Raw genomic sequence first — 23,832 nt, 5'->3', positions numbered from 1 at the left:
AGCTGCAGTGACATGAGCACACATGGCCATTATCTGCTGTGATTTCTGCAGGCTTGGACATCAATATATATTTATTTGATGCAGACAACTGCAGGAGGTAATCTTAGGGCACTACTATCTAATATCCTGTCTGTAGCCAAGTTGGAACATTTTGGCTCTTAAATGTATTGCTGGATAGATATTTATTCCAGACATCTGACTTTTAGTTGAATATTGTCATTAAAACATTACCTACTGCTGCTCATACCACTCTGCTCCAAGGGCAGTGAATTTGCATTGGTGGTGGTCCTTAACTGTTTGTGGTCTTTGAAACAAATGATTATTATAAACACATGCTTTAGGGGTTGCAAAGACCAGAGATTGCTTTTTATGGCAATTGTCAGCAGGTGTTTAGTTGCTAGCAGTTTCCTGGTTAAGCTAACATTCATTTGCAGAATTTCACATATACTTGGGCTCTAGGCAGATAATGTAGCAAAGTTAGCCACACAACAAACAAACTAAAAAAAGTCAACTTTCATAATTTCTCCACCAGTCTAACTACTTTATATACGTAGGTGTAAATGTTATTATTAGCTTCTTATATAATTAATTTACAGTTTAATGTTACTGATCCATTAAATAAACTAAGCAAAGCCCGCACCATATGTCAGTGCTAAAGATTCTGCATCACAACAACACTCAAACTCAAACTAATAATTATTTTTTCACGCATTTCATATTAACTTTCCAGCTAAGAGTTGCGACTTACAACTATGAAGATAAGTATGCAAGGCTGTCTGACTTGTCAGAGAAAATTACTAGTTGAAATGTACTAAGAAAATGCCTAGTGTGATAAAATAGTAATTTTTCCTTGAAATAGTTGACAGTACTGTATATTAATCAGAATACATCTTATCACTGAAATATAGTAGTTATTCACTTATCCTGAAAGACTGAAATGATTGAAAACATTAAAGATAAACGGATCTCTGTTTTTAAGTATCTTGTACAAAAATAATTCACAAATGCACAGTTGGAAGAACTGCAGATATTAAAGTGAAAGCTGCATATGAGAAATTATAGGTGTGATGATTATAGCATTACAATAAGGATTTTTTGTAGGATACGGGGATGTGTGCGATAAAGATAAGGTAATATTTTCAATCATATGATTCATTTGGGTTTTTTTTAACAATAAGGATACTTGTCCTGTCATGTTAGCCATGTGGCTTTTCTGCAGAAAGGGACAGGCAATGACCCTTCTACAATAAAACATACTTATGCGAACTGGGGAAGGGGGGTGATATTTTGTCCGGTGTAGTCAGTGGTGTTTATTTGTGAGCCACCCTCTTTGATATATATCAAATCAAAATTTAGGGAAAAGAGAGCAAAGAAAGAGGTTTTAGGCTCAAAGATTAAAGATCAAATTGAATATATATTTACATGTATTAAATTCATACATAATTATTTACAAGTACAAAAAGTACAGTCAATGTCTTATATACATATGATAGGGTAGCAACAAGTACAAGTACAATATGAAGATAAATGAAAAAGCATTGTAATCACAATATGATATAAAAATAACATGTAGAAAACTTTTTAAATATGTTACATCAGTATAATGGACTAGAAACTAGACAATAATATATCTATTATTATAAATATGCATTTTGATATAGACAAGTCCAAATAATCCATACTTTGTTCATAATTAGTGTTGATGTTCGAATTCAGGTTGTCCCTATATTCGACCCGAATATGGCTGTTCGAATTCGGGTATACCCGAACCGAATTTTGCTGCATTCGACAGCAAAAATTTTTACAATGTATCTTTTTATGTATCCTTTTATAATGTATCTTTTTACATCTGTTTGGAGGCTGTAGAAGCTCTACACAGTGCTGAAACAAACCCGAATTTTTCTACCATTGACTTTAATGGGATTCGAATTCGATGTTCGACCACCCGGATTTTTGTGCTATATTCGGCCGAACAGCTGCCGAATCGAATAGTGAGCTATTCGACCAACACTATTCATAATAGTACAGATTGAAATACAAAAAGAATCAAGTCAGTTTGTCATGATAAATATTGTGAGTGTATAATATACCTAAACTATGTTAGGAATACTATGGAAAATGTTTACCATGATATATAGATGATGCATATTGAGCCTTAGAGTCTGTTGTAATATATAGAATATTATTCAATAATGGTTTGTTTCATTTTTATAAAAAAAATTTTATATATCACAACACCTACATCTATCCATGTACAATGATATAGTCTTGCTAATTGATTACTAATATCTTTGTAACTTTATTTATATGATATTAATCATGTTTGAATCTTTTATATTTGCAAACGTGTAACCTCTGTATATGTAATATTTACACATTTAGACCACTAATCGTATACAAACGTACCCCTGAAGAAGCCCAATCCAGGCGAAACGCATCAGGAATGTATACGAAAACATGGTTATGTAAACCATTCGTGCTAGCATTTTTTTGGCTAGTTTCTATACCCCAGTTCTGTGAATCCTAACAGAACAAGGGGATACATACTGAATATAATTTATTGTATGAATGAAATACCTATGTATAAATTTAATACATTAAATATATAATCAATTTGATCCTTAATCAGAAGTGAAGGTATAAAGCCAGTAAGCCAGCCACGTAAAGGTAGATCCTAAGGTTATGGAGAGAATGGAGGTACTTCAAAAATTGCTTTTAGCTTTTTAATGTATACAGGTAGTCCCCGGGTTAAATATTAGATAGGGACTGTAGGTTTGTTTTTACGTTGAATTTGTATGTAGGTTTGTTCTTAGGTTGAGTTTGTATGTAAGTCGGAACATGTACGTTATTTTAATAAATGCAATTAGGACAGATGTTTGTCTCAACATAATATTGGACAGTGTGGTGTCCGTTACTGTATAAAATCCCGACTGAGTTATTCACAAACAAAGCAAAAAAAAAAGCTTTATGGAGCCTAGACATTATTACGTTTGGAGCAAGCTTTGTTATGCAAAAAGAAACAACTGCCGAGTTTGTCTTGGTCATCAAAGAGTTGCAAGATGTTGCAAAAGAGTTCAGTTCTTAAGATCACTCACAACCTCAGCTGTGTTCAGCAAAAGATTTATTCTGCAAGTCATGTAAACCGCGCCCTCCCCCCATCAAGCCTCCGCCCTGCACATGAACGCCCTGCTGTTTACAGGGTAAAATCGGAGGCATTAAAAAGTTTTAATAAAATTTGGTGCCACCTGTCAGCTCCACATAATCTCATTGAGTTTTGTTCCCTGCTTGGACACTGAAAAAAAATTATTTACCATGACCATATTCAAAATATTTTTTTCATTCTAACAAAATAATTTTTTAGGCACTGGAGTCAGCAGATATATTTTAAGTATGCCTAATTTGTTAACTGTTGCATATCCAGGAACCATTTTCCTTTTTAGTTCACTATATCATCATTTATTTGTACATGATGTTAGAGATGGCATGTAGCATGTTTCCCCACACACCTATTTCCTTGCAATATTTAGTTCAATGTCATCAGTATATAGTTCAGACAAGAGCATACCCCATGACTTGAATTGGTTGGCAGTAGAGAATATCTTCTGACAGTCTACCAACTATTTTGATTTTTAAATAGTGTGTTTGTAATGCTACTGTACCTTTTTATTTTATAAATCAAGCTCACATAATTAAATTATTTTTTTTTTAGTGTATGAAAGTTGCTAGTATGCTAATCTATACTTTATATGTAGGACACCGGATTTTACTATGTACACTGTTCTATTTTAAATTTCTGTACATCATCATGATAAGTTGAGTGCAACCGTTTAATATCTGTAATGTATGTTCTGCTTGAGGGTTTCAAACCGTGCTTTTTAGGTCTGTAGGTCAAATTGTAAGAATATTACCATGCTTAAGATAAATTATAGTTAATATAGTAACTAATGATATATTTTAACATACAGGACTTTTATTTTAAGCCTTGCTTAAAAAAGAAGATAGAATTTCAGTTTTTGAAGATAGTCATATAAATAAAATGTACATGTCTGATTGAAAATATGTGATCATTCAGAGCTTCTTTAGATCCTAGAATACTATTAATATACATGTGTGTATATATATATATATATATAACTGTTAAACAGACATTTTATACACCACAATAGGCATAGGGTTACTGTGTTGGTACAAGTTTCGGGCTTGTTTGATAAATTGGTAAATGCCTTCAGGTACATTCAGCTTGTACTTCAGATCAGCTGTATATCTGAAGTTATCATAGGTCATTGACAGATGCATTAGACCTCTACTTGACCACTTTCTAACCTGCATTGGACCTGCTTTCTACTTGCTTTTGACTGGCACCAAGCTACATTTGCATTTCCTTTCATTTGTGTGCTGAGAGAAGCAGTGAAGATTTGAACAAAAACTGACTATAATAGATTTCTAAAACTGCTGAATTTAGGAGGGAGAAGTTCATGACATGTTACTTAGGTGTGATCTTTTTCCCTTTTGATTTTCAAGCCCTGCCCCAATTAAAAGGTTGTTTTTCTTGTTTGTGTTTTTGTGTGTATTTTTAGATTTGACTGAGATTCTGCCTCACTTCTTGTTCTGTCTTAGACAGAATATGAACCTCCAGTTAGGGGAATCTCAGCTAGGGAACATTCACCTTTTTAATACTAAAATGACATTGTTGATAAAATTTGCTACAATACCATTATAAACAGAATATGTATTCTGTGCCTAGACCACTGTTCAGTGGAACCCTAGGATTTCTCCAGAGGTTGCTAGGAGTTCCTTGAGCAATGAGCAGTTTGTTTGTTCCAGGTCAGTGACGCCAAAGATCTTTTTAGCTATCTGTAAGGGTGACATTCTTCCCACTGACCAGCAATTTAAGAAGCATTCTTTCCACTGACCAATACACTAATATACATTGAGCTGTGTTTATAATATCTATAGCAGAAGTTGCCCGAGGATCTGAAAGTTATTTTAAGTGGTTCCCCCATGGAAAAACGAAGTGAAAAGCTGGTCTAGACTATGCACAAGAAGTATTTACATATTTTAAACAAGCAGTAAACACTCCTTTAAATAAATAAAGGAATTAGTCTTCAACAGAGGCAGTGAAATTACAGCTCCTCTCCTTGACCTGACCAAGTACTGACTACAACAGTAATAAAATGTTAACAGGTTTTAATTTTTTTAATTTTAATGCAGATTTTTTTGTCCGTATCACTGTTTTAAAGCCCACTTGTATTTTTTTAAAACTGATCAATAAACTGTACTGTTCAACATTTACTCATTCCAACAAAAAAAGGAAACTCATGCGGTCTGGAGTTTGTCCAGTTGCTACATCAGTCTAAATGTCCCCTGCATAGTCAGTTAGTAGTTAGTAAGTTAGTTCTGAGATGGCTCTAAACTTTAAAGGTAAATTTTCCTGCATGTTAAGAATATGTAAACAAATAAAAGACACTTTGAGGTATAACCTTTGTAAAACTACAATCTGAGCATGTCTGTAAGAAAAGAGTGAAATGATATATGTTGCTGGGGAACCTACTTATTCACAAAGTGAAGTTCTTGTAGCATATAAATTACTATCCCCCTCTGGTTTGTTTCATTTTTTTTTTATTACATTTTGCTAATAAAAGGTAAAGAGAAAAGAAATGTTGCCAACTTTGATGCAAATAGAATTTACTGAAATTGTTCTTTTTGTTAAACAGATTAAATAATTATAAAAGTGTGTCAGCCTTAAACTCCCATATCTGTCACTAGGTTGGCACAAGTCAATCTTAGTGTCAGAGTGATGTATTGTCGGCAATAAAAAGGTAGAACAATTCAATACATGACTGATGTATTTATTTATAGCTGTTATACCTATACAAATGTTATTGCAATTCAAAACTTTCTCTACTTAAAACATGGTTTACCTAATTGTAATAATAAATAATAAGTTTTATGATATTCAGGTTAAAAAACATAGTCAATGATAGTAATAGACATATCTTCCATATTCAAAACTTAAGAAGAATATAAAAATGACAGTGCTTCGAAAAGGAAAAGGCCGTCCAAATGGGATATTTTTTATTGGAGTTGAAGCCTGGTATGCAGAGTGAGCTCCTAGATTTCCTTTGTCCAGGACATCCCAACAGCAAGATCTTCCTGTCCTCTTTTGTGTTTTTCAGCATTTCTTTTACTAATTTAACTTATCTAAAATCAGTAGTACATTCCAGCAGTAAGAGTGGGATCCCTTCATAGTGACAATAGCAGGTATTCAGAACCAGTAAATGATTGTTTTGCACATTAATAACAGTGCTCCCCTCGCTTTTAAAGACTGACTTCAGGACACTCCAACCAACAAGACCAGAAAAGCCCAAAATGAAAAAGTCCTTTTTTTGTCTGAACAATAGTAATTGCAAAAATGGTATTCAGAAACTTAATTGTTGAAACATGCAATAAGATGAAAGTCCATGATCTATTTTTTTATTGCTATGGTACAAAGTGCCATTGAGAAAAATGTGATTTGACGTTATCTACAAATTATATGCCAGGAGAACTGAAAGTGTCAAAATGGAAAACAGGCATAATGCCAACATAGGCTTTGAAAAATCCTGATCCAACAGGATGAGCTTGCACAGAATGCATCAGACTAAACAGTCTGGACAGCAACCGGATATCCAAAAGAGCAAGGCAAAGGGCCAGCAGAGCCAGGATAGCAGCAGGTAGGGTGCCAACACAATCATGCTGAACAGCAGGGGGACAGCCAATGCAGTCAGACTGACTTGTAAATTTAGAGCTAACACAGTCAGATTGGGCAGCAAATGAAGAGCCAAATGAATCAGATTTGGCAACTGGTCCTGAAAGAACCAAATCTGGGAGTCCAAAGATTGCAGGATGTTTGGAGCCAAGTTGAGAAGCAAGACCTCTGCAGCATTTCTGGGCCCAGCTGGAGCCCAAAACCAATCAGGGGTGCCAACGTTAATATCTGCAATAGGCAAGAATCATGGCCAGCTAAGGTATTACTAGAGATTAGCGAATTTTCTGAAAAGATTCGCTTCGATCCAAATTTATTCACGGCAAATCGTGTTAAAAAACAGCTATTTCCAGGCTGCAGAGAGCCTTGATAGTGGTGTAGAACACTGTGCCTTGCAGTAACACGCATAGGGAGTCTGCTGTGGTAGTGAAAACATACTGTGAGTCAGTATGACATGCAGATGACAGGCGTCGCTATTAGAATCACTGCACACTTCACTTATTTGGGCAGTCACGGTGCCAAACTGACTCAAGTATGAACTCAGTCTTACAGGTCCATGTTAGTGTCAAGAAGAAGCGCACTCCTTTTACACCCTCGTCAGCTGACTCCACATAGCAGAGTGTGGAGGTGGCAGCAGAATCAGGAGGCCACAGAGTGGCACAATGACCGAGTGTGGGGGTGGCAGCAGCATGAGGAAGCCAGAGTGGCACAATGACAGTGTGGAGTTGCCGAAAGCATCAGGAGGCTACAGAGTGGCACAATGACAGTCAGGAGATGCCAGCAGCATCAGGAGACCATAGAGTGGCAAAGTGACATAGTGTGGAGATGGCAGCAGGAGCAGCATCAGGAGGATACCACAGAGTGGCAAGGTGACATAGTGTGAAGATGGCAGCATCAGCATCGGGAGACCACAAAGTGACCCGGTGACAGAGTGGGGCGGTGGGCGGCAATACCAGTACCCGCTGATGAAGGTGGGTGAAAGAAGTAGCACTTGGCATCTGATGTGTGGCATCAGGCGGGGACTTGACTCTGAGGAGCTCCCGCTTCTGGCTCCAAGCGCCCACTCCGAGGACAGTGACAGGTGGGGAGTTTGACTGGTGCAGTACACCTGTTAAATGGTAACGCAGGTTTCCCAAGGTGCGCTCATGGAGGACAGAAACCTCCCATGGAGCAGAAGGGCAAAAGCTTGCTTGATCTTGATTTTCAGTATGATTACAGACCATGAAAGTGGGGCCTCTTGATCCTTGCAACTTTTGGGTTAGGAGCAGAAGGTGTCAGAAAATTTACCACGGGGATAACTGGCCACAGAGTGGCACAATGACAGAGTCTGGAGGTGGCAGCAGCAGCAGGAGGCTACAGAGTGGCACAATGACAGAGTCTGGAGGTGGCGGCAGCATTTGGATTTTCAGTATGCATAAAGACCGTGAAAGTGAGGCCTCTTGATCCTTGCTACTTTTGGGTTAGGAGCAGGAGGTGTCAGAAAATTTACCACAGGGATAACTGGCCACAGAGCGGCACAATGACAGAGTCTGGAGGTGGCTGGAGCAGCAAGAGGCTGCTGAGTGGTACAATGACAGAGTCTGGAGTTGGCGGCAGCATCAGGAGCCCACAAAGTGGCAAGGTGACAGTGTGGAGATGGCAGCAGCAGCAGCAGGAGACCACAGAGTGTCAAGGTGACATATTGTGGAGATGGCAGCAGCAGGATCAGGAGACCACAGAGTGGCAAGGCTACATAGTGTGAAGATGGCAGCAGCAGCATCAAGAGACCACAAAGTGACCCGGTGACAGAGTGGAGCGGTGGGTGGCAATACCATTACCCACTGATGAAGGTGGGTGAAAGAAGGAGCACTTGGCATCTGATGTGTGGCATCAGGCGGGTGGCAGCATCAGAGTTGTAGCTGAGGCAGGTAGCTAGAAGAAACCGGTCTCTTTTGTCAAGGTTTGGGTCAGGCGGCATGGATCATCTAATCAGATGCATCAAGCATTGGTGGGTGGAAATCCTGGCTGATCCACACCTGATTTATCTTGACAAAGGTCAGTCTCTCCACATTTTGGGTGGACAGGTGAGTTTTTCTTGGGGTAACTATGGCCCCCGCCGCACTAAACACCCACTCTGATTCCACATTACTGGCCGGGCAGGATAGCTTTCCCAGGGCAAACCCGGCCAGTTGCGGCCACAAATCCAGTTTGGCTACCCAGTAGTCCAGCGGATCTTCAATGACGGCTGGCAGGGTGCACTCCAAGTATGCAACCACCTGCTGGTTCAGGTTCTGCTCTATGTCTAGCTGCTGGTCAGTAGTTTCTTCACTATGCGGGTGAAGAAAGCTGCTCATCAGCGACTCTAGACAACCCACCCCTCCCCAACAGCCATGGCAGTGGAACGTGAGTGCAGAGGGCCCCCCCGGTCAGACCTGCAAGAGGATGGACAATGGGGCAGATAGGCAGCGGCCAACTGACTACATAGGATGTCCCTGTAGTAGCTCAGTTTGTCCTCCCTCTCAGAGGGTGTAAAAAAGGCCCCAAATTTGGACCGGTAATGAGGGTCCAACAAGGTGGCCATTTCTGCAAGCGATCGGAGGGACTCCCTGCTTCCATCTCCACTGCATACTGCCACGGTGTGTCTGGGTCCTGTGCCTCGTCTTCCTCATCTCCCTCTTGCTCCTCTGGCTGCTCCTACTCCTCCTTTCCTGTCACCTGAGTGGAAAAAACACCAATTCAATGTCCTCCTCTTCCTCCAGTTCAGCCCCCACAGGGCTCATGTGGCTGTGAGATATAGGCGCCACGTCTCTAGTCCTCTGACCAGCCAGATTTACCAGCATCTGTTCCAGGACATGAAGCAGTGGAATGATGTTGTTCATCCTGTAGTCTGACAAATAACGTGGCCTCCTCAAAGGGCCTGAGCAAACGGCAGGTTTCACGCATGAGCTGCCACTGGCTGACATCAAAGTTACACATGGGAGTACTCCTATCCGCTTGGATCATCAAGAATTCTTTGATGGCCTTTCTCTGTTAGTATAGTCGGTCCAACATATGGAGGGTGGAATTCCAATGGGTGGAAACGTTGCATATCAGCCTATGTTGGGGGATGCCGTTCTGCCGCTGCAGCTCAAGGAAGGTGTGCTTTACGGTGTACGAGTAGCTGAAGTGCATGCAAAGTTTCCTGGCCATTTTTATGATGTCTTGCAGATGGGTGGAAGACTTCAGGAACCGCCTGACAACCAGATTGAAGACGTGTGCCATGCAGGGTGCATGGCTCGGCCTTTCTTGACGCAATGCAGACAAGATGTTCTTCCCGTTGTCGGTCACCATGGTTCCGATTTTGAGTTGTCGCAGAGAAAGCCATGATTTGATTTCTTGATTAATTAAACGGAGCAGTTGCTCCCCTGTGTGACTCCGTTCCCCCAGGCAAACCAGGTGCAGAACAGCGTGGCACCGCCGTGCCCTGCACATGTGGTATGCTGGAGGGGCACTGTGAATTGTCCCTGCAGTGGAGGCTGAGGACACGGAGGAGGATGAGGAGGCTGAGGCGGACATTGTCGCAGGACCAGCGGCGTGAGAACATGGAGGGGGAAGCAGTGTCACCTGGCCAAGTTGCTGGTGTGGCTGTGCCGGAATCACATTCACTCAGTGGGCCGTAAAGGACATGTATTGTCCCTGACCGTAGTTACAGCTCCACACGTCGGGGCTACCGTGCTTTTTGGCAGACAGCGTCAGGCTCAAGGACTGGCCCACCTTCTGTTCTACATATTTGTGCAGGGCTAGTACTGCCCTTTTCGCAAAGAAATGACAGCTTGGGACTCTCCACCTCGGCTCAGCACAAGCCATCAGTTCTCTGAAAGGTGCAGAGTCCACCACTTGGAAATGGAGGGACTGCAGCACTAGCAACTTGGACAGGAGCATATTCAGCTTCTGCGGCGTTGGATGAGTGCATGCATACTGTTGTCTCTTGGCAATCGCTTCGGTGATCGATTGCTGTCGGAATGACTGACGAGGACTGGGAGGAGCAGGAGCATCTGGACCAGCAGAAGATGGAATTGACATACAGCTCCCTTCCGCTGAGGTGGTGGAGCCTTGACTTCCTGAAAGCCGGTGCGTGCCACTGGGTAATATAGCGGTTGCTGGGGCAGGCTGGGCCACCACATCGGAGCCACGGTTCTCCCGGGCCACTTAATGGTGACGCTGCATATGTTGACGCAGGGCTGTGGTGCCAACATTGGCACCCTGGCCAGACTTCACCTTCTGCCCACATATTCTACATATGGCCATGTTAACCTCCTCCGGTGGCTTAACAAAAAACTGCCACACCGCCGAGTAGGTGATTTTCCCCCCAACACTTCGCACTGACTGACTGCTACCGCCACTGCCTCCGTGAACCCCTGCACCACTACTTCCTAGGCAGGTAGGATGCTGCAAAGCAGGTGGTCTACTCCGGGCACGTTTGGCTCCCGACCTCTGCCACCCTGCTGACCACCAGCCATGCTACCACCTTGCTGGCTCAGCCGCTGCCTCACGGGCAAGCTGCCACCCTCTTGTCCTGATGATGATGAAGCCCCTTCTTCGACCGGCTCCCAAGTGCGATCGGCTTCATCATCATTGAGTAGTGTATGCACATCACTGATGTCCTCCTCAACGGTCTCTGGGTCAGGAGCCTGACCACTCGCAACACCACCTCCCATGCCACTCTCCTCATCAGTACTTGCCTGCCTAGCGGAGGAAGCGGCAGAAGTCTCCTCCAGATCTTGGCTGGGCAGTAGCTGCTTACTGTCCTCTACTAACTCGTCCTTGCTGTATAGTGAAGCTGAGTCCAAAGCATACAATACTTCTGTGCCTGAGGGAACAGCAAAGTACAGAGGCAGGTTGAGTACAGGTGAGGGCACAGGGCCTGCTCCCGGACCATGCCAACTAAGGGTTGTGTCTGACGAACCCACCGACTGTTGGCTGGGGGAGTCTGATGTCACTTGGGATGAAGTGGATGACCGAGTTAACCAATCAAGAATTTCTGGGTTGCTGGTCAAGACATGACCGCTAGATGACACCAGGAGCTCAGGCCTCTTGCTGCGACCCCTGCTGACACGCCCCCTGACTCTGCTGTGACCTCTGCCTGCACCAGAAACATTTAGGCCTCTGCCACTCCTCTGTGCATGGCCTGCCACTTCTCTGTCTGACATACTTTTACTTGAACTAAATAAATTAAAAGAAAATTAAAACACACCTAAAAGCAACAATTTTGTTTTTATTTTTGTACATAAATAGGCCACCTAACGCTTTTACCACAAACAACTGCAGAAGTGAACTGAGAATATATTTTTATTTTTGTACTATAATACGTCACTAAACGCTTTCACCACAAATATCTGCAACAGTGAAGGGCGTATATATTTTTCTGGATATATAAATTGCTGGAATGACTGAGCTGTATAATGGCTATTTGGATCCCCAAATAATCTTTCCCTGCAATTGTAAATCGCTTTTCTAGCACTGTCCCTAGCGCCTTCTGACGTCTCTCCCTGCAATAAGATGCTGTGATTCCCCCCAATTCTTTCCCTGCACTTATAAATCGTTTTTTGTTTTTTTTTCTCACAATGAGGTTTCTCCTAACACTCTCTCTAGCACCTGCACACATCTCTCCCTGCACTCAGAACGCTGTAAAATGTCTTCATCCAAGAGGCTATTTATAGGGCTGTAACATCATAGGGCTGGCTGGCTGCTGATTGGCTGCATGTATGGCATTATGGGCCACCTCGCCTTCCCAGAGTTCCTTGCCCCATGTCCTCACATGTGTAGCCCCCATTTTTAAAAAAATTGTGATTCGTTACCACGAATCGTGAGGAAGTTCGGATTCGTTGTGAATTGAATTTTTTCTGAAATTCGGATCGAATTCCACTTCGTCAGCTTTGATTCGCTCATCTTTAGTTATAACACTTATTAATAGATAAACTGAAGTTTGTAGGAAGAAGTTGAATGATTTTGTTGATAAGGACCAAAAAAGAGATAAAACCTCATTAGCAACTCAACAGGATTTCACAAATCTTTTAAATACCATTCTGGGATTCTAGGGAAATTCCTTAAAACAGTATGTAGTGTTAGTATTAACTTTGGATTTCTAGAGCATGCGGTTACACTTAACATGTAATCAAATCTCCATTTGGGCATGAAGCTCTTGTGACTGTGAAAAGGAGGGTAACAATCAACCAGCTCCCTCTTCCTCCTCAAGACCAGGCCACATGCCCTTTTACACTGACAGGCTTCCTTTTTACCCAGTGTTTAGAGACAAAGACCTCTTTTCTATGTCCCATGAATACAAATGTTGGCGTTTGTTGAGGGGAGTTTATGGTAGATGCTGAAAGATGACTTTTATAATAAATAAACTAGATATTCACCCCCTCCAAGGGCAATAAGTACCAAGTAGGGATGAGCGAGAATGCCTCTGACATTCTCGTGAAAATTTCCCCGAACTTCCGATGGGTCCGCGAAATTCCAGCAAACTGATTTTGTGAATTCCATTCAAGCGCAGGTTCCCACGCTCCCTGGGTTAATAAGTACAGCCCAGGGAGCGTGGGAACCTGCGGTCACAGCTGATTTGAGGCACGCGAGTGCTTCCAATCAGCTGTGACTGCAGATGAACTCTCAATGGAGTTTCTCCATTGAGAGTTCATCTGCAGTTCCGTTCCCACGGTCACCAGGCTGATAGGTACAGCCTGGTGACCGTGGGAACCGCAGTCACAGCTGATTAGAGGCACGCGAGTGCTTCCAATCAGCTGTGACTGCAGAAGAACTCTCAATGGAGTTTCTCCATTGAGAGTTCATCTGCAGTTCCTTTCCCACGGTCACCAGGCTGATAGGTACAGCCCGGTGACCGTGGGAACCGCAGTCACAGCTGATTAGAGGCACGCGAGTGCTTCCAATCAGCTGTGACTGCAGAAGAACTCTCAATGGGGTTTCTCCATTGAGAGTTCATCTCCAGTTTAGTTCTCATGGTCACTGGAAAAAACAGACAAATCAAAAAAGAAAAAAATATGAAAAAGGTGGTTGACTTACATTAGTTTCTGTATTCGTTAGCATCTGATTGAATAGTTTACAAAAAATCATAATGAAGAATACTTAGTTTATTGACCTGTGTATTGTGGTGGATATAAAAACATCTGCAGGTATTTACACCAATAGCTGCCCCAATAGGGGGAAGGGTTAATTTGATGATCACTAAAAGTAAAGTAACCAAATTACTTTCAATTCTTAGGGTGCTGAAGAGATATAGAATAAAGGGTAAGTTTGTGTTCAGGATAATGTTTATGCCAGATATACAGTTAGGTTCATAAATATTTGGACAGACAACTCTTTTCTAATTTTGGTTCTGTACATTACCACAATTAATTTTAAATGAAACAACTCAGTTGAACTGAAGACTTTCAGCTTTAATTCAGTGGGTTGAACAAAAAGATTGCATAAAAATGTGAGGAACTAAAGCCTTTTTTACACAAATACTTCATTTCAGGGGCTCAAAATTAAAAAGCTGAAAATTAAATGTTCATTTCTAATACTTGGTTGAAAACCCTTTGCTGGCAGTGACAGCCCGTAGTCTTGAACTCATTGAAATCAGATGCTGGGTTTTCTCCTTTAATGCTTTGCTGTTTGTTTGTGGGCCTTTCTGTCCGACGTTTAGTTTTCAACAAGTGAAATGCATGCTCAATTGGGTTTAGATCAGATGACTGACTTGGCCATTCAAGAATTTTCCACTTTTTTGCTTTAATAAACTCCTGGGTTGCTTTGGCTGTATGTTTTGGGTCATTGTCCATCTGTATTATGAAATGCCTCTCAATCAATTTGACTGCATTTAGCTGGATTTGAGCAGACAATATGTTTTTGAACACCTCAGAATTCTTTTGGCTGCTTCTGTCCTGTGTCACATCATCGATACACTAGTGTCCCAGTGCCACTGGCAGCCATGCAAGCCCAAGCCATCACACTGCCTCCACCATGTTTTACGGATGATGTGGTGAGCTGTTCCATTGCATGAATGTAATGCGGATGGAATAAGGGTCCTCCAAGTGTGCCATGATAAGATTGTATAATTTCAATCCACCATATTGTATTATATAATTTTTCTGAAATTTTTAATATACAGATCCCAAAGAAACCCTCTCTCTCTCTGTGGTATTCTTCATACACGAACCAATTTGATATTTTTAATATATCATAATACATTATTTTTAAAATGGAGCACTTTTATTGGACTACTTAAAAATAGGCATATGCAGGGATATAACTCACTGAGTTATTCATGCGTAAAACTTATGTAGTGGATATATATTTATTAAATGTGTATACTAAAGTCATTTAGGAATGTATTCAGCTACTTCCACAGTTTGTTTGTGTTGCTTTTGTCCTCATGGATTTACTGAGGCTACATAATTTATAAAATATATGTGCAAAATAGTTACCTGTAAATAAATCTTCCCTAGTTGTCCACATCCCCAGTCAAAAGTATGAGTATGAGTTTTGTAAAAACTCCTAAAAGTCCATTTTATTCAAAAAGGTGAACAAAATATAAAATCTATGGTTGGAAAATATCCTTTCTTGTTAAAAATGCCCTTTAGCTATATGTTTATTTAACATCTCCAGAAAGACGGATGGTCCCAGACTGTGACTGAATGCTTTGAATGACAAAAAACAATTACAGTGAAAGCAATTTCTTGAAAATTGCCAGTACATTCTTAGACACCAGTGAACATTAATAAATACCCCCTCTTTTTTTATAGTAAAGTACATTTTATTATATGACACATACATTGGCAAGCTTTTAATACACATGTGAAGAATGGGAAGCGTATCATTGCCAGTTGTCCCATCATTGTATTTTCTACTTTTGCCTGTGATTCACCTAGTGAACTTAGTGAGTTAGTGAATAGTCCAAAATATTTCTACCATAACAACAGTGCTGAAGTTTAGGTACCTTGTGGTGATACCTATATTAATTTTAAAATTGCTTTTTTTATTTTTTTCTGAGGAGGTCTCTAAATCACAGGCTGTAGACTCTGGGCCTGATTTATGAACGCTTTCCAAGGCTGGAGAACATACACTTTCACCAGTGAACCTGAATGATTTAGCAAACCTGCAATGAATCTGGTCCAGTATTGAAAACATTTACTAAACTAAACAAAACTTTTAAAAAATCCATTCTGGGTTTGTTGGATCACCCAGATTCACTGATGAAAATGCATCTTCTCCAGCCTTGGAGAGCTTTAATAAATCAACCCCAATGTCCTGACTTTGCCCCAACCCTTTACAGTGCTCAATTCCAGCCCTTTTCCTGCAAGAGGCATTTTACATTTGCACTTGATAGAGCAAGAAACGGTTAAAACCTTTGTCTTGTTGAAGAGATTTGTCTTCACATGCTGTTCTGAAAAATTGAACCTGGAAATGTGGGAAAATTATCTCTCAGTTGTCATTGACAAGGTATCTTCACTGAAATATTTCCCATCACCTCCATCCACGTGGGAGTAACTAACCATGCAGTTTTCCACTGCAAGTTGAAAGGAGCCTAAAAGTTTGATTAAGGTGATACTTATTTGTTTTTTAGTAATACGTATCACCAGTTTAGGATGAATCTCCAAGAGGGGGTAAGACAGAAGGAGAAACCTAACAAAAGTTCTTTCTTTTTCAATACAAAACTAAAATAGTTATGGACCTATAGATACACTTATTATGAGCTGATGTCAAAGCCCAGTCTGGACTTAAGACCTAAGGGGATCCATGAAAACCATGCAATCAGCATGTTCATCAGCTTTTCTCAACTCCTCCTAACAAGGGGTAACCCTTGAAGGAACATTCAGGTCTTTAGGCAACCTCTACTAACTACTACATACTCACACAGCCCACAGCTCACAGTGCGGTGGTCAGTAGGTAGAATTCCTCTTATATTGCCGGTCAGTGGAAAGAATGCCACCATTCCAAATGGCCTAAAGGTCCATTGGTGTCAGTGGTAACTGACCTCCAAGTCCAAATTGCTCATAGCTCAAGGAATTCCTATCAACCTCTGGAGGAACCTTAGGGATCCACAGAACCCTGGTTGAGGAACACTGATGTAGACTAACATAGGTTTATGTAGACAAAATGTCATGTGTTTTAGACATGTTTTAGACCAGGTTAGGTTCACTTAAAACTTCAACCTAATGAATGTAGCTGCTACATATATATACATTCAATCTTGGCCTGCACTTAAAAAGTCAAAGGCTTATTTAACAATAGGAATCTTTTAATAATAAATTCTCTTTAATGTGGGAGATTGAGCTTTCATCTTCAGAGATATATATTCTGCATACTTATAGTGCCGAGTTTGCATTTCATAGTGCTCAGGTGTTTTTACTTGGTGTACCTGTCATGAAGGGAATTTGTTCAGTAATACATTGCACTGTTTTAGCATCATTTTCATGCTGAATATTTTCATTCAGGAAAATAAATTGCTGCAATCATCTTGGTCAGTATATTGAAAAGGGTCAACTAAATCCTAGTTATATATTTCGCTGTCACATTTATATGCAAGGAAGAAAGTGAAGTTTTTTTTGGATCAATGTTGTTTTATATATAGAAGTTGAATTTATCATTCCTATTGCCCAATAATATTTATGTCTACAGCTATTGCCCTGTGTGTTAAAAATGAACAGGCAAGCTCCTATTAAAAAACTAATATGCTTAGGAATATTTGATTTTCACATCTAATTTTCTTTACCCTGATGTCAGCTTGGAAACCTCCAGATAGAATTTTTTATGGTATTTTAGGACAATCTTTCATGTTGACCCTGAGGGACTTGTCATTCTCAAGAGCAGATATTATTCTGTCTCAGAAATATTGCATGGCAAATACTGTGGAAAAGTTTGTATAATTTATGTAGTATTAATGTTGCAGCAGAAGCTTTAAAAAGATCTAAAGCTTCAGGAAAAATAAACAACATGGCAAACTAGCAACAAGGACACCTCTACTATTTAGGGCTGTGGATAATTTTATTTTAATTTCAGCTTTCCTTAAAAACATTGATTGCCAGAAGCACATTCTCTCCCTAGAGCATGAGCTCTCTGATGTTCTGTCCAAAAAAGAAATTTTCAATTGAAAGCTAAGCAGTTGTTTGCTACTGGCAAATCATTGATCTTTATAGTTCCTTTTAAGCATGTTATACGGGTATACCGTTTATTAATATGTAAAAATTAGGTTATGCTTATAAACCTCATCTGAGGCACCATATTGTTCCCTATATGTTTTTGTCAGCTTTGGCCATTGTAAAATTATCTTAGAAGCCTTTTTGTTGTTCTTTTGTTGTCTACATAGGGAATGTCTTTTGCATTAGTGCATTCAAATTAAAATAAACAATCCTACAGGCCTACAGTCTGATGCATTTTATTTTAGGATCTGATTCATTTCACCCTGATGTATAATAGATGGCTTTGATCATCAATTACACCAAACAGCATCCTGGAAGTTGATTTAATAAAAGACTACAGTGTTGTATTTTTTACAAGTATTCATTAAATTGTACTGCTCATTGGTTTACATCAATGTTTCTTTAATGCCATTGCACCCAACTATGCTTTAGTTGGTTGAACTGTCCCTCGTTTGAACCAAGTCCCTCCGTTCATCTTTCCTCTTCATCTTCTTTTCTGATGTAAAAAGTGACAAACCGGGTGCTTGTTTCAAACATCCTGACCTCAACTGTTGCCTCTGATGTGTCAAACCCTAACAGGTGATTATAAAGTGGCGATCTGTATGATCACCTCTGGATAAATCTGAATATTCCTATCTTTTAACAGTAGATTAACAATCCTGCTGAACAGTAGAACTCTTTTCAGCTCATCACCAATTTTATAAATGAAGTGGACAGAAAACTTTGCCACTTTTATTTCAAAATTCACCCTTTTGAGCTCCTATCAGTGGTATACTACACTAAACATTTGTTCAACATTATTTTGTTGCTTTTATGTTTTTGAAAAATCTGTATAAAGGAAAAGTATAGTATGGTAAAACTCTTGTATGACAAATCCATAATTCATGAGTATGACTTTTTACCTAAAATCTTTGTGGTAGGTATTATTCTTTCCTATGTGATAACTTTGGATATTATAGGGTATACTATGAGGTATGAATGATCACCTCCCTGATTCTGAAAAATGTCAATGCTCCTGATGAATGTTCTTTATTACAGTTGAATACAATCTATGGTAACAATATAAATTTAGCGAAGATTAAAAGTGGGGTAAATGAATAAGTATGTGGCCCTACCGAATATCCCAAATATAGAGCTGCCAACCCCAGTTTGTGCAAAATAGAAAAAGAAACAAAGAGACAGGGTTTTTTTTAGGCAAGTGTCATTAGTGTGTATTTGGCATACCCAAAGTGCATTCAGGTAAAATACCAGCAGTTATCACATTAGTGTTACAAATCAAGTGATAAACCATAAAAGAATTTTAAGAAAAATGTTTAGCCCCTGATTTGTAACACTAATGGTATGCCAATGACACTTACCTAAAAAAAACCCTGTCTTTGTTTCTTTTTTGAAGATTAAAAGTGGTATCTTCTAATCACAGATGTAATTTTCCTATTCTAATGTAACCTTTTTGCTGGACACACTTCCAATAATCTGATGCTAAAATATATGTACAATTTACTTTAAATCTAGTAACAGACATTCAAAGCAAAGGCCAACCTAAATAATCTATCCAATGTCATATTACATACTAGTTGCTAAATCAAAATTTGATTGCACAGTGGGATTGTAAACTATGGTTAACTTGAAATTGGACACACAGAGATTTTAGATAATTTGATTAAGAATTATCTGACTTTGTAATAAAGTTGCAGTTTCATTATCAGACTACCACCAACAAATCACAATACCTAGTAATGATATGATATCGCTTGATTTATTGAAGCTCCCCAAGGCTTGAGAGGATACACTTTCATCAGTGAAGTTGGGTTATCCAGCAAACCTGGAATGGATCTGGTCCAGATTTTTAAACATTTGCAAGCAAATGACTATGAAGAAACCTATTCCAGGTTTGCTGGATCACCCAGCTTCACTAATGAAAGTGTATCTTCTCCAGCCTTGGCCCATAGAGTATGCTGCACCATATGAATAATGGCATAAAACGTGACAGTTGAAAACATTGAGGAATCCAAACATTTTCAACAAATGTAGTCATTTTTTTATTCAGCAGTGATGCTCCAACTTTAACTGCTGCAATGCTTTCCAGCTCATACATGACTTTATTATTATTATACAGTATTTATATAACACCATCACATTACACAGCGCTGTACAAAGTCGATAGTCATGTCACTAACTGTCCCTCAAAGGAGCTCACAATCTAATGTCCCTACCATAGTCATTTGTCATTAATGTAGTCTAAGGTCAATTTTGAGGGGAAGCCATTTACCTACTTTACTTACATTAGCCCTTACTGCATGTTTTTGGGATGTGGGAGGAAACCCATGCAGACGCGGGGAGACCTACAAACTCCATGCAGATAGTGTGCTGGCCGAGATTCGACCATGGGACCTAGCGCTGCAAAGGCAAGAGTGCTACCTCTGAGCCACTGTGATGCCTTATGCCTTATGCATAAATTAGTAAATATTTTCATGCATATTTAGAAAATAACTTTGATGAATGTGTAAACAATGATGAAATGTTAGACTTATAAGGAAAAATATCTGTTTATTTCTGTATTTAATCTCTTTGCCTCTCTGTAAAAATAGCCCATTCCCATGATAAGCAATGGGTAATTTTCCAATATACTTGATAGCAAGAACATTTCCTTGCAGCTTTCATTCGCTCATACTTTTCACAACTTAATTCCAGGCATGCCAAACTTTGGATTCAGTTGTCAGATTGTGTTTGACAAACTGAGAATGTTGCTTTGACTTCATTTTTTGGATATTGATATAACCTAATTATTTTCCTTTGCATTACAAAAGTAGCTCTTGGAAGGATGCTTGAAAGGGCCAAGCTGCACTAATGCATGTCAATGTATTATGCACATGCATAAACTCTAGCTGGCAGTCCCTGCATGTATAACCACAACCCCAGCTTACTCCTGGGTAAAACTGATGACACACTCTCATCATTGAACCAATTCAACCAATTGCCCTTGGGGTAATCATTTGGATGGTTCAGCCCAAAAGGTAATGATAATAAAATTTTATGGTGGAATTGTGGGCAGATGTCAAATAATCAGTTATATATTCATCCAAAATGATTTAAAGAAATCCTAGGCTATATTTTAAAATAAAGCCTTTGGGAAACACAGGGATATCTATACCTTCTACAGGTCAACCCATACATTCAGCCAAACTTCTATGCAAATCTAGGTTACTTTGCTAAACAACATCCATACGAACAAAAAGAGAAGACTACATGCTGTGCCAGCTAAAAACGTTATGTTCTCCAAATTGGCACAGGACGCTGTATAAGTTTGTGATGTATTTCTCAGTTTTCAGCACATTGTAGAGAGCTCAAAGAATTACATATCAGGAAAACACTTCAGAGCTTTATGTTGTATACTGTGCTAATTTGAATTCCTTTTTATTAAGCATATAAAGCAACTAATTTTAATGCAGCTATGTTTTAAACAGTAGCTGGTAATGTAAATTTAAAAGCAGATGTTTTATTAAATTGAATATTTTATAAGATTGGTTTATAAAATGACCCTCCCTAATATATATATAAACTTTTTTTTAATACAAATATTATATTTTTACAAATGCATGCACACCTTAAATAAATAATACTAGAATTAAATATTATAATTTCATATGTAAGTAACATTGCTATGCTTTGTATTAGAAATAGTTTCTGTCATAATAAACAGGAAAAAAAATACAAAAAAAAATCAGCACAATTAGCGAGCTGTTTTAACATTATTACTTGTCAAACTGTAAAAAAAGCCTTTTATTTGCAATAAACCTATATAGAACAATACCACCTAAAGAAAGCTTTTTTTTTTTATCTTTCACCCCTGTTTATAGTCAGCCATGTGCAAAATCAGCCCCAACATTTTAGCTTGTTTCCTTTTTTCAGTACTGAAAAGCAGTGTTATTTGATTTAACTCTTTCAGTATATGGGCAAAGTGATGTTAGCCCATGGTATTTAATCTTGGCTTCTAAGCATGTTTTCAAGTTAAAAATTGTTGATGACTACTAGCTAATGGAAATGGTTACCCCAATTAAGCTTGACAACAGGCATAAAAGGGTGAGATATCATTAGATACAAGTGACAGTGAATAAATAATAAATATCATCTATTGCTATATACATACTGGACCTGATTTATTGAAGCTCTCATGGAAGATCCTGGGTGATTCAACAGACCTGGAATGGATTTCTTACAAATCTTTTGCAATTTTTTGCAAATGTTTTCAGTCCTGGACCAGATCCATTTCAGGTTTGTGGAATCACACAGGATCTCTTATGGTATTCTATCTTATTCAGTCTTAGAGAGCTTTAAAAAAATTGCTCCAACTCACTGCATCAATTTTAAACTCTCAGAGAATCTCTCTTACAAAGTTCACTATTGACCCCTCAGTACAGCATAATATATATGTCTTTTGGAGCGTTTGTCAGTGTATAGCATTATTACACATAGGAATAGTACACTTACTTTTGCAGTGCACTTGTTTCTAGCCGTTCCTTCTCTTTTTTACATCTCTCTTTATATTTTTTCACACGAGTTTCCCAGAGTCCTCTGATATGGGAAAAGTCAACAACTACCACTTGAAAAGTCATATTTCACATTCAAAGTGTGTGTAGATGAGCTGTAAGAAAAAAAAAGCAGATTGTTATTACTCCATGATAAAGTAGTAGCTGATGTTGTGTTTGATCAGTGTTTATATTTTTCATAATAGGAAATATGGAAGAACATCAACATTGTTTCCTTTCAACTGAATTATTTGAAAATATTATTATGAAAAATATTCTTGCTTTTTAACAGCTATAAACTAGTATATTTTAAAGGAATACATTATTAGTATCTGTCTTAAAATTGAAATTAAATTGGTGGTGCATGAATATGTCTGTGTTCAGTTCTGGAGATGTTTGGTAAACACATTCTAATGTTTGGGTTTGGACCAACCTGAATACAAACATCACTGAAAAAATGGAAAAAAAGTTCTGGTGGTTTGTTGTGGTCTCAAGAGAGTCTATGTAGCAGCCAAATGCACCACAATAGCTTGTAAAGATCTCCAAATGTCCTAGGACAAAATGATATAAATGAATCTAGGACTAAATCACTGGACCTAAAGCATTTTAAATTATACCAATCGCATCCATTACACCCCCTTTCACCATAGGAAAATGAAAGTTAGGCTTGAGGTCTCTAAGGCTGGAGAAGATACACTGCAACCTGCAATGGATCTGGTTCAGGATTAAAAATATTTGCTAACAAATTACTTTTAAGAAATCCATTCCAGGTTTGCTGAGTCACCCAGGTTCACTGATGAAAATCTATCCTCTCCAGCCTTGGAAAACTTTAATAAATCAGGCCATTTGTGTCTAGAACATTTTGGTCTATTAGTCCTGAATGAAGCTGTCCCACTTCTAGTCACCTTAGCACTGCTGTTTCTTCTGCATTATCTTCATTCTTTTAGTAATACATTTGTCTGTGCTTGTATCTCTGGAATATTTTAGTCAGTTCACCCAGCCTGCTTCTGGCAAATTTAACACATCTGTATTATTTATGGTCTCTTGCAGAATGAAATTTTGATAGAATTTGGCTAACTGCGACACCTAGCTAGTTTCAATCAGTTGATCAAAGAGGACATATTCCCTCTGTGGAGATTCTAGAAAATACCAGAAACAAACCTTGTTCACAGTCAAATATCTGCTTGTGTATGCTAAAACTGTGAAAATCAAATCGTTTCCTAACACCATGTACAGTTTTCAGGTATCTCCCCAAGCATTTAAAACTATATTGTATATTTTCAATGTTGCTCTTACTTTCCCCACTACAATATTTTTGGAAACGATTGCATTAGGTACATGATCTTCATGGCAGTGTCCAGTTTTCCTTACGTTTAAAAAAAATAGTTTACCTATTTGCCATTGAAAT

General features: G+C 39.0%; 1 protein-coding gene across 3 annotated transcripts in view; it reads right to left on the bottom strand.

Annotated features, from left to right (window-relative positions):
- The window catches only part of LRRC2 (leucine rich repeat containing 2), a 165,527-nt gene that overhangs the window by 115,388 nt on the left and 26,307 nt on the right, over positions 1 to 23,832 (bottom strand). For 2 of the 3 annotated variants that reach the window (XM_072415013.1, XM_072415014.1), the window contains exon 2: positions 22,387 to 22,540. In XM_072415013.1, the coding sequence (XP_072271114.1) occupies positions 22,387 to 22,511 (125 nt within the window). In that variant the 5' untranslated portion in view covers positions 22,512 to 22,540. Of the gene's footprint in view, positions 1 to 22,386; positions 22,541 to 23,832 lie in introns of those variants that run through there. The other variant, XM_072415015.1, reaches the window with a different exon arrangement.

This window comes from Pyxicephalus adspersus, chromosome 6 (genome assembly GCF_032062135.1).
Source record: "Pyxicephalus adspersus chromosome 6, UCB_Pads_2.0, whole genome shotgun sequence".
Lineage (NCBI taxonomy): Eukaryota > Metazoa > Chordata > Amphibia > Anura > Pyxicephalidae > Pyxicephalus > Pyxicephalus adspersus.
This window is presented reverse-complemented; position numbering and strand designations above follow the sequence as displayed.